A 12,974-nucleotide genomic window follows, 5' to 3' on the forward strand; every position below is an offset into this window, starting at 1 on the left:
AATCTATTTACATGTACTATGTAGCTGCCGATGCAAGCAAATGTGCAATATTTATTTATGTTGCATATAATATTAAAAAAGAAAAGATTGGGCTTTAAAATATATCTTTTTTTCTGTTGGAAACTTGGAAACTTACAGCCTAAGCAATATGCAGCATTAAATTGAGCTCTTGATCCTCTGTAAAAAGATGAAATGTGCTGTATAACCAACAAAAGCTTATGCTATCTGCTGAGGCTCGTGCGCATGGCATATGCATATGCTCTGTTTGTACTCTGCCATTTAGAGCCAGGGACATTTTTCTTTGTCACATTGCTCTCCTGACTCAACCAGCTGAAAGCGGGATTAGCCTCCAGTGTCTTTGAAAAGTCAAGAAGTGAGGGAAAAATGAGGATAAAGTGATGACAGGATGGAGAGAGGGAGAGGAAGAGCGAGACAGGCAGTAACACATGGGCAGTTACATGAGCAAGAGAGCTGGAGAGAGAGCAAACAGCTTGGCTGGGAGGGACATGGCATACATATTTCATATATAAAAGACAAGCATTTCATTTCCATATTTAGTGAACACAGAGAGAGCTTATTGAAACAGTCAGGGCTTTGCTGAGGTAGAAAATCAGCAAATTTGCTGTGCCCATGTATTTCCAAATCAATCTACTGCCATCTGCAACAGATGCGTTGCATGGCATGTCTGGGTTTCCCATCTGATTTCCAGAAAACCCTTGACCATTTGTCACTCTGATTGGCTTATCCACATCTAGAAGTTTCATTGTTATCAAATGCACAGGGACCAGTCTGGCCCCTGAAAGTGTTTTTGTGGAGTGGTGTTTTGTGGAGTGTTTTTTTTTTTAAAACGGTGGAGTGACCAAGGGGTCTAAAGCTTTTTCTTTTTTTTTTAGTTCTCTATTAATAACAACACAGCTTGCAATGGAAATTAATAAGGCCGGAAATGTTAAAATACTCATTACTTCACCAGTATAGCCAAAAAGTAGATTTCTTTGCTTTTATCACCACAAGAAACAAGCCAAGTACAGTTCTTAACCCCATGGAGACTGTCCCTAAAATACATTGCTTTAGATAACAACATCTGTTAAACTGCTTACTAACTGTCTTTCTTTTTCTTTCTTTCTTTCCAAATCAGGTGTAAAGAGGGTTTCCAGGGCATTCGCTGTGACCAGTTCCTGCCCAAGACTGATTCCATCATGTCTGACCCAAGTGAGTGCACTTGCATTTTGCTTGAATAAATCAGATGCATGTAAATGCATACATTTTTACTCTGCTGTGTCTGAAGTTAATAGAAAATACCATGTGAACAGTCTATGGATGATACCATCCTTTTGCAATTGCTTTGAAATGAGTGTACAGGGTCACTGAGGTGAAGAGAGAGAAATGGCTGTATAACTAATGTCATATAATCAGCTTCTAACCCAAATGAATGCTTAACCTCTGTGGACCATAATGCATTTACGCAGTCATTTGCCAATAACAACAAGGCTTTGCAGTTTGCAGTCTTACAGGCACTGTTGTCATAGAAACCTTGTCATTACTAAAGTGTCACAACATTTTCATATTTTCCTGACAGGAACAGATTTCTAGATTTTCCCACCCACTCAGCTAATGGCTGTATATTCACATGCTTCTACCAAACCTGAATGTCTGAATGATGTACGCCATTTTACCAAATAAGGCAGTGTGTGTGTGTGTGTGTGTGTGTGTGTGTGTGTGTGTGTGTGTGTGTGTGTGTGTGTGTGTGTGTGTGCGTGTGCTTGCACACATGTACAGGTAGTGATTGCATGTTGTGGGCAATGAGTAAGATCACTTGATGAGTCAGAAATGGAGCATGATTATGAGGGGTTCTGTTTTCTGACCTTCTCATAGAGATCTATCAGTGCTGTTTTATATGAAAGATAATAAAATGAGCTGCTCAAGAATTTGCTGGATGCAAATAGAAATGGTGAATACCACCAGCTGAGAATGTAAAAAGCACACACCCTTTTACTGAACAAAAACTAACATGTATACTATACATCCACACTCATATGCCCACATATCACAGGATAACATTAATATGTTATATTCAGAAAAAGTATTAGTATAGCGCATTGATCGGTTTTATCATATACCCCCGTTTGATAAAAATCTGAGCTGTTTCAACTGAAAGAAACTTGCACTGATTGATCTTAAAACATGTCAGTACCTTTGTTTTGTCTCAAGATACACCAGTTTTTTTTTTTTTTTTTATTGATTTTTTTAAAGCTACATTTATTAAAGAAATGCTTAAATGTCCTAATTGAATTTATTTAATACACGAGATATATACACACACACACACACAGGTGCATCTCAATAAATTAGAATGTCGTGGAAAAGTTCATTTATTTCAGTAATTCAACTCAAATTGAGAAACTCGTGTATTAAATAAATTCAATGCACAGATTTAAGTAGTTTTAGTCTTTGGTTCTTTTAATTGATGATTTTGGCTCACATTTAACAAAAACCCACCAATTCACCATCTCAACAAATTAGAATATGGTGACATGCCAATCATCTCATTAACTCAAAACACCTGCAAAGGTTTCCTGAGCCTTCCAAATGGTCTCTCAGTTTAGTGGAAGACTGGTGATCTGACAGTTGTCCAGAAGACAATCATTGACCCGCTTTACAAGGAGGGTAAGCCACAAACATTCATTTCCAAAGAAGCTGGCTGTTCACATAGTGCTCTATCAAAGCATGTTAACAGAAAGTTTAGTGGAAGGAAAGTGTGGAAGAAAAAGATGCACAACCAACCCAGAGAACCGCAGCCTTATGAGGATTCTCAAGCAAAATCAATTCAAGAATTTGAGTGAACTTCACAAGGAATGGACTGAGGCTTGGGTTAAGGCATCAAGAGCCACCACACACAGACGTGTCAAAGAATTTGGCTACATTTGTCATATTCCTCTTGTTAAGCCATTCCTGAACCACAGACAATGTCAGAGGCGTCTTACCTGGGCTAAGGAGAAGAAGAACTGTATTGTTGCCCAGTGGTCCAAAGTCCTCTTTTCAGATGAGAGCAAATTTTGTATTTTATTTGGGAACCAAGGTCCTAGAGTCTGGAGGAAGGGTGGAGAAGCTCATAGCCCAAGTTGCTTAAAGTCCAGTGTTAAGTTTCCACTGTTAAGTCTGTGAGGATTTGGGGTGCAATGTCATCTGCTGGTGTCGGTCCATTGTGTTTTTTGAAAACCAAAGTCACTGCAGCCATTTAACAATACATTTTGGAGCACTTCATGCTTCCTTCAGCTGACCAGCTTTTTGAAGATGCTGATTTCATTTTCCAAATCATCGCAATTAAAAGAACCAAAGACTTCTTCAGTTTGTGTGAACTGAATTTATTTAATACATGAGTTTCACAATTTGAGTTGAAATACTGAAATAAACAAGAACTTTTCCATGACATTATAATTTATTGAGATGCACTTGTATATATTTGATATATTGTATATAGTTGTATTTTATTTTATTTAAGCTTGAATTTTCAGAATCTATACGATTCGAATTCTCTAAAGGAATTGCAAAAATCAGGTTATAGTGCAAGCATGCCCAGAAAATCTGCAAGGGACAATTTCTCATCTTGTAAGCCTGGTTTTGAGCACTAGGATGTAGAGGATGCGGCAAGGTGCCACTGACATACTTTACTAGAACTATACAGCATCTCTCCATAACTGCAATTCGATTCCAGAAACCTCATTTACATACAAAGGAAGCACATTTGTGTTGCAAAGAAAGACAATGACTTCATTTAAATACACTGAAGCTCTATATTAGCATATTTACCAGTCCTTTAAACAAGGTTGTAGATGGTTTATGAATTATCTGCAGGTTTTTTTGGCTCGCTTCCAACGAAGTCACCCCGTAGTATTGTGACACACATTAGTGTGTGTGGCATTGTTCATAAACATAGCATTTTGCTCTGGTCTGATTCTGTTTCTTCTACTTCACTTGAAGGTTAATGAATAACACTGTAATCTTCTGAATGGCACCCTGACAGAGTTTGGCACAGATTTACTCTACAAGTCTGCCAAGTCTTAGCCACTTCTTATCACTTTTGGCTCAGAGACAATGAGCCAGCTATTGGGCAAACGAAAAATAGAATTAAGCACAGCAGAGTAACCAATTTCAGATGTGTCACAACAGCAAATTGTGAATAATGAGCTTACCACTCAATTCAGACAATAATAGCTCTGTTGAAGGAGAATTTAGTGCCCTGACAAATGGCTATTGTGAAATAAAAGCCGCACACATATTTTATGTTGGCCAACTAGACTCGACACATCGTTTTATACATGTGACCCTCGGCGTACAGGTAACATACATACTTGGCTTTTACAACGCTTCAATTTTCTGTAATCTCACTGGTATCCCTTCTGTCCAGGTGGTACTCTTGACTCTTCAGATTCAGACAATCTTCATCAGTTCAGAAACAAACGTAGACAGGCTTTCAGTGTTTAAAGTTTGAGATGCCAGTAATGGGTTCACTGACAGGACAGGCACACACATAGCCAAAGTCTCTCCTGTGCCGACACTCTTAAAAGCATCATTCTGAGAAGTCAGGGACACCCAGGGTCATGGTGTCCTTGAGTTACACGGCCAAAGCTTTCATCACACATCTCTCAACCTCTTTCCTTTTCTGTTGTGTCTCTATCCTTCCAACCTCTAGCTGACTTTCTTAATGGGTAACAATTAAAACAATAACTCTACCCTAAATGGATATTTCACCAACAGTTATTTCTGTCATCATTTACTCCCCCTCATGTCATTCTAATCCTGGGACCAAAACAACATTAGGCCCCTTTTGTTTTTATTGGTATGGAAAAGAGAAAACAGCTTAACATTTTCCAGAATATATATATTCTGAAATAATATATAAATATATATATATATATATATATATATATATATATATATATATATATATATATATATATATATATATATATATATATATATTGCATGTGCCTGACAATAGAAATAATGTTTTGAAAGTTTAAAGTAAATGATTTAAACATTTTGGATGGGTGATCTAAAACTTTGAATATCATTTATGGAAAGTAAGTTATTTACTTTCAATTTTGCTCAATTTCATTTTGACGGAAAAAAAAATACATTTAAACTTCCTGAAGACCTCAAAGGATTTCAAAGGTCGACATGACTAAAAGTATTCTGGATTAAGTTCAAGTTAAGCTTGAAAAAAATGCATTTATAGTAATGCACTTACAGTAAGAGCCTTTAAAGGCTGGATAGCCTGAGGGTTTGAAAGCAGTAGCTATATTTTTGTTAAAAGCACATTGATTAAAATTTTAGTTTGTCATTTCAAGTGTAATGTTATCTAAATTGTCTTTTTTGAGGTTTGGATACTTCTGGGTGGAGGCTCTAGGTATATAATTTATTTTGGGTAGAGTTTCAGTTTATGAATAGTTATGTGCCATCTGTTCGTAGTATGTCCACAGGGTAAGATAAGGTGAAGTTAGATACGCTCTTCTTCCTTCTTCATTCTTCAGCCTTTTGCTTTCATACAAAAATTCCATTATGTCTCAGCATCATATATATTCATCAGAGCACCCGACCCAGGGTCAAGAAGAACATACATTCTGAATTATTACAGTCATTTTCTGAAAAGCACCAATGATCGAGCAGCTTAAGCCAAACATTTCCAAGACTCCATGCGAATTACTGTATGAAGAATCAAATGTTCTTTTCATTGGAAGCTAATGCCAAACATGCTTTTTAAAACATGCCTGTAGTCTCTTATCAGTGACCTCTATGAATCAGATTTTTTCAAGATCAAAATCTCCCCTATGAAACAAATTCATTTTCATCTGTAGTTTAAGCTAAACTAAGGCAACTCTCACTTTCTTGATCTACCGTCAGTTCTTGATCTGTTTGATGGAAAGAAGTGCACACTATAAAGGCAAAGATGAAGGGTTCTCTCTTAAAACATCAGAGATCTGATGGGAATGTGCTCTTGCAGCATCAGTTGCTATTATGCGTTTAAAGAGATAAAAAAAAATAATCCATGAACCCTATAATTTAGTTTTTTCCGAGTAACCGTACATTTAAAAGGCAGTAATATTCAAGTAGTATTAATTTTTACTGCATTTTAACATAAATATACTTAAAAATATACTTAAATATACTTAAAAAAAATCATATTTATGTATTATTTGAGACTGAAATGACAACTAGCTTTACAGATATATGCCACCCTGTGGCTTACAAATAGGCCCATTCAAGACTTTTGCACTTTGATGCACTGAAGTTTACAAAATATGATTAAAGGTCTTGCATAAATCTTTCTATTCGTCGTTTGACTTTTTCGGAACAAAAAGTGCATGTTGTTGATCGGGTGTCTATTTTGCCTTTCATCATAACATAAAATGGGCAATGAGGCAACTACAGTATCATGGGGCAACACGCTAATGGATTGCAGTCTCGATAGCCAATTTACCTTACCGCGTGGGAAACTATAACACAAGGGTAAAGGGAAATTTTAAAGTGATTGCTGCAATTCGTCTGTTGAGGCCCAGTGCAATTCTGCTTGTTCACACTTGTAAAATATTTATCTAGGTCTGAGCTAATGCTTTCGGATCGGTCATTTACAGTGAGATCTAGATCTTGTCAGCCCTCTTCATATAGAAAAATAAGTGAATTGTATGCTGACATCACTGTGTTCTCTTACGTTACAGTCTCCTTGGCAACGTGCCACGTAGGCAGGGTTATAAGGGCTATTTTTCTTCTTTATGTATCTTGGCTGAGAATAAAATGCATGGAGCGAAGCTAATTTTTAACCTGTTGAGCTTCTATTATCTACCTGCCTGAAAACGGTCATCTTTTCGCATTTTCTTGTGATAACTCAATTTAGCATCCATCTGGCAACAATTCAGGCAAATGTCAAGAGTGTTCAATAAAATCTGATTCACAGCAATCATGTACGACATGATTTATGCACTCAGGGTTTAATGCACATCACCACTTTTCTATTCTGCATGATTGACAGCAACCTATTAGCTCTCAATTTCATGCGCCTCCAAAGAGAGACCTTCTGTTTATTTGTGGAGTTATCTGTTTGTTATTGTTACTTTGAGGGCCTCCTCCTAATTTCAAAGCTTTACAAGAACAGATCCCTCATTTTGGTTGCCCAGATTCCCTGCTGATCACAGTGTCTGTTTACTGAAAAGTGAGTCAGTGGTTATTAGCAGTCTCTTTGTGATGATGGCTCTGCCGAAGCAGCAGGTGAGAGGGGGTAAGTAATTGTCAGACTTGCTGATTAGAGAGGGTTCTCGCAGCCATTGGGCTGCTTGTACTTGAATGATTTCAGATACAAAAGCTTCTTTCTATCATTCCAGCCTCTCTGACTAGATGACAGTGTTATTGGCCTTTTGTAACTTTTCATTTAAAGGGCAAGTCACAGGCATGATTAGTTATCAAAGACAGTGGCATCATGTTCATATACGAATCTCTGTGCAGCAGTTTATGTAAATTGAGCCGATATAATTTCTCTGCAATCACCAGGAAATGTCACCCACTCGCTATTAGAAGCAGGAATCTTGGGATTCGATTCAATTTTAAGTCAAGATCCAATTTCAAAATGAGTCTTGATTAATTTCTCATTTGACATACATTTAATACGAACCATGTATGTTTAATGCAAATATTAATATGCATTATTATATTATATTATATTATATTATATTATATTATATTATATTATATTATATTATATTATATTATATTATATTATATTATATTATATTATATTATATTATATTATATTATATTATATTGTTGAATGGTTTTTCAAGGGCGTTTAAAATGTTAAATAAACTTATAACATGATAAAAATTCATATATATATAACAGCTTTGAAACGGCAGAGGGTAGCCAAGATTTGAATAGAAATGTTATACAATACAGTTTGTAAATTTAAAATAGTAATTGTAGATTAACGTGTCGGTAAGCGGTCTGATCATTGTGTGGCTCCGTCCAGAACTTCGTGATGCATCGTTTCTTTGATTCTGCAAAATCCCTTCTTTACAGACTATATCAGAAAGTTTAAAATGTCAAGTTCGCTTTGTAACTAACAGCCTCATCTTGTCTCATTTCATCTGTTCAAGGTCTTTACACACATCTGTGGCTTTTCAGATCTATCTGTACTGGCAGACCTCCTCCTCTCATTTCACAGTGCTGGGTTCTGTCAGTCCTCCGGCCTCCTTAGTGTCTAAACATTATGAGGCTCTCCTTTAATAATTCTTCCTAAGCTTCTCAATCTCCCCAGCATCCCAAAGTCTGTCAATCAGCCTCGTAGGCATCCTCTCCTCACCTTTATTCATAAGCCATGAGCACGTCAGAGTTATTACCCATAATGCCCTGGGAGGACCACAGCATCATCCTTACAATGACAAACAATGGGGAGCTGAGATGGTGCTGACAGGTACAGTCTGCCTGGCGGTTCATAAAAGACTTTTGTAACTCTGATGTAACATGAATAGCAAAGGAAAGTAAAGACAGAAGGGAAGGGAGGAGAAAAGGACAGTAATTGGTTCTATCCTGTTGCGTCTGTCCACCAGCTATCTCAGCGTATCCAATGATAATTTCCACCTCAGAATACTGGACAAACTTTGCCATTTCACTTGTAATGGCAGCTGTTATGGCATATGTCTCATAGTTACTGCTTAAACTGCTGGTAATACTGACCACCAAGTGAAAACAAAGGTCACAGCAGTGCTTCAGCAGAAGACGTTATGCTTGTATGGCTTTAACAATACTGGATTGATGAAAATGGATATTGCTCATTCTACCACATTTGAAGAAGCTGAGAGCGTCTGAGACCCTTACTCAATACAGAGAAATACAGGACGATGATAATATAAAATGTGAACAAGCCATACTCGCTTCTAACTCTGTTTGCTCACATTGGAGTACAACTTACACAGTCAGCCTGCGTTTGTTGAAAATAGCTCAAAATTTTCTGTGGACGACACTTTCGAGATATCATAGCATAGAACTAGATATCCTCTATATTAAACATGGCCTATTGCTTTCAATATATTCCTCTGATCCTATTTGAGGACCACAGGCCGCAAATCATTTTTACTCACCCATATCTTTAGTATAGCTCTGGTTGAACATGACCTATGAGCCAGTGAGAGTCCATTTTGCACTCGCTATAGTCATTATTCATGACTGTCGAGATCCCATGGCCCTGCCTGTTCTCATTGCATACAGCTGTCCAATTTAGACATAGTAGGGGGGGTTTCTGGCCGTGTCATCTACTGGTACTGTATGTCATGAAACTGTCTCAAAAGATTGAAAAAAGATACTTTCGACCATTTGTAGCCTTAGGCAGCTAAACTGATGAGTCACCCACATCCAGTCTGCCCACAAAGATGTGTGTGTTGGTCAGTACTTAGGTATGCGTGTGTGTGTGTGTGTGTGTGTGTGTGCATTTGCTTGCAAAAGCATGGAATGAGAAAGACAGGTAAAGTGCTGTTTGACATCAGCCCCTAATGGTGATTGGCAGGTTGGTATTACAGGTGTCCAACTGTAACACTGATTCATCAGCTTTGGTGAACTTTTAGTGAACTTTTTATTAGGTCTCTAACTTGATCTTTAATAGGATCTGTTGTTCACACAACTTGTAGATAAAACACTGACAGCCTTCATGATATGAAATTACCGCTGCGGGTGCTTTGTGCTTCACTGTATTTATTTGGAATTGGATGCAGAAGGTGTTTACCAGTACTGGCTTTCAATAATCTCTGAGGCAGAGGATATCGACCTTGGGGTTACAGCCCCACATTGCCTCAACAAAGATTCAGATGGTTTGTGTGTATGCATGTGTGTGTATATATATGAATTATATATTTTTATTGAATATTGAATCATCGTTAAATGGCGCCTATTATGCAAAATCCACATTTACATGGTTTGGACATAAAGGTATGTTGGCAGTGTGTGAACACAACCACCTTACAATGATAAAAATCCACCCACTGCTTGGTTTTTAAGCCCCATTAAACCAGAGCAGACTCAAATCAATATGAAATCAGATTGTTTAGGCCCTGCCCATGGCCTGACAGTCCTGCATTACCGTAGTTCCCTCCCACAGCGAGCTGTGTTGGTTGTATCCTGTCCTCCATTTTCTCTGCACTTGAGCTGCTGTAATGTTAGCAATGTCTCCTAAACCAAAATTCTGAATTCGGAGCCTTCCCCTCAGACAACACGGCAAATACACATAACCTTTACTAAGTTTATTATATTTAAGTGTGAACTCGTTAAATATTTAAGAGTAAACACTAGTGAATTCAATTCCATTCAAGTTTATTTGTATAGCGCTTTTTACAATACGAATCGTTACAAAGCAACTTTACAGAAAATAATGTTTCTAAAATATTTAGTAGTAGCTTATGGTGGTGACTGTGAACATTATCAGGAAGGCTATTCCAGAGTTTGGGAGCCGAATTTGAAAAAGCTCTACCTCCTTTAGTGGACTTTGCAATCCTAGGAACTACCAAACGTCCAGCATTTTGTGACCTTAGGGAGCGTGATGGGTTGAAGTGTGGTAGAAGGCTAGTTAGGTACGCAGGAGCTAAACCATTTAGGGCCTAGATAAGTAATGATAATTTGTAACTGATACAGAACTTAATAGGTAGCCAGTGCAGAGACTGTAAAATTGGGGTAATATGATCATATTTTCTTGACCTGGTAAGGACTCTAGCTGCTGCGTTTTTGGACTACCTGTAGCTTGTTTATTGACGAAGCAGGACAACCACCTAGAAGTGCATTACAATAGTCCAGTCTAGAGGTCATAAATGCATGAACTAGCTTTTCTGCATAAGAAACAGATAACATGTTTCGTAGCTTGGCAATGTTTCTAAGATGGAAGAATGCAGTTTTTGTAACATTGGAAATATGATTTTCAAAAGACAAATTGCTGTCTAATGTGACACCCAGATTTCTGACTGAGAAAAGTAGAAAGTAACAGTAACAGAGAAAGTAACAGTACATCCGTCCAGTTGCAGATTGTAATCTACAAGATTCTGTGTGGTGTTTTTTGGTCCAATAATTAATCTCTGTCTTATCCGAATTTAATTGGAGAAAATTATTTGTCATCCAATCTTTTACATTTTTAACACACTCTGTTAGCTTAGATAATTGAGAAGTTTCATCTGGTCTCGTTGAGATATATAGCTGAGTATCATCAGCATAACAGTGGAAGCTAATTCGGTATTTTCTAATAATATTACCAAGGGGCAACATGTTTATTGAAAATAGAAGGGGACCAGTCAGTCATGTTGCTTCTATCAGTTGTTTATTGCTGTAGGCATACAAAGCAGAGACGTAACCACTACACCCTCTTCTAAAGACGGGGCAGGAATATGCAGCTAATTTGCATTTCAAGTGAAACCAAAACAGCTTTTTCTTTTAGACCCAAAAATGACATTTTCCAGGTCTTATAATAAATGAACTGCGGGGTATTTTGAGCTGAAACTTCATAGACACATGGTGTGCATATTACAAATACACAGTAATTGTCATGTAATTAATTTAATTAAAAATGATTGTTTAAAAATCAGTTTAGTAGTTTTAAATGGAAAAGCTTTTCATTTGCCTTGGCATTAAATTAACTCATTTTAAATTTGGCAAAATTCTGCAAGATTAAATACATTTAATTTGAATAATTTGTTTATTTAAATATTATTTTGCAAAGTGTGTGTGTGCGTGTGTGTGTGTGTGTGTGTGTGTACTGGTACATATGGTGTATGGGAACACACATAATTACTTGGGTACTACAACATAAACATGGCTTATGAGGACACTTCCTGTGTCCGCGTAAAACAAAAGGCTTACAAAACAGTGTTTTATGAAACTCAAAAATTGTCAGTAGATTTCTGTAAGGGGTATGTTTAGGTGTAGGGTTGGTGTAGGGCAATAGGAAATACAGTTTTTACAGTTACACCGTATAGAGAGTTCCCGAAAACCACAAATGCAAGTGTGTGTGTGTACTGTAAGTGTGTGGGTGTTGATGCAAAGGTCCAAACACACCATCTCACAGGGTGCAACAAAATATAAATATGCGCAAGTGTCACTGACTGAATGTTCTTAAGCTGTGTGTACCATTTGCTGGCACTTATTTGTGTAAAGCAGGATTCAGCGCTCTTGATTACATTATATTGCAGGACCAAACATTGTTCCAAGTTGGACATAACAGCGGAGATGAGATGAATACGCTTTTAATTATCATGTCGTGCTTTGACAAGCTGGAGTGCGACACACAACCCTCAATCTTCCCATTAGACAGAATGAGTGCCAATGAAGGGATGCCCAAATTATTTATTACAGTTACAGAGTCAATAATTGTACAATTGGCAAACTGTTTTCCTATATTTTACAACTTAATTTACTGTCTGTGAGGCTATAGCTTAATGCTGTGCAAGGGTGAGGTTTTGTGGGTCATATGTATCTTGGAACTTGTATCATAGAACTAAAAGTGTTGAGAAAACCTTACATATTTCACTAGAATATGTTTGCATCTGGTGTGAAAAAGCTTTTTTGTTAGTGTTTACATCTCCATTTCACAAAGTCTTTCACCGTCTCACTCTTTCTCTCTGTCATCCTCTATTTCTCACACTCTCTCTTTTTTTGGAGCCACGAAGTCTGTGTGTGAAATTCGGTGGCATTCTCAGTAAAAGCAGGTGGGGGTTTTGGGTGAACATTGTGGCTTGCCTTTCAGGAGCTTACTTTAATCTCTGACTTTTTCTGTCCAGCTGTGACCGCTCAGCCAGCCCAGCGTGACCATTTCTGATGTTTTTCACTTGTAATTATTGCGTATTTTAGAGTAAAGGGCAAGAAAATCCAGTGAAATTTGAATATAGAGAGATATTTCTTCCAGTTTTTTATTTGTTAATTGATCCTGAATGTAAAACTGTAGGTGTACCTTTGCC

General features: G+C 37.3%; 1 protein-coding gene across 1 annotated transcript in view; it reads left to right on the forward strand.

Moving 5' to 3' along the window:
* nrg3a (neuregulin 3a) overlaps positions 1–12,974 on the forward strand; it is a 305,838-nt gene that overhangs the window by 256,248 nt on the left and 36,616 nt on the right. The window contains exon 3 of the mRNA XM_026224577.1: positions 1,136–1,209. Within this exon, the coding sequence (XP_026080362.1) occupies positions 1,136–1,209 (74 nt within the window). The remainder of the gene's footprint in view (positions 1–1,135; positions 1,210–12,974) is intronic.

Source organism: Carassius auratus, chromosome 38 (genome assembly GCF_003368295.1).
Source record: "Carassius auratus strain Wakin chromosome 38, ASM336829v1, whole genome shotgun sequence".
Lineage (NCBI taxonomy): Eukaryota > Metazoa > Chordata > Actinopteri > Cypriniformes > Cyprinidae > Carassius > Carassius auratus.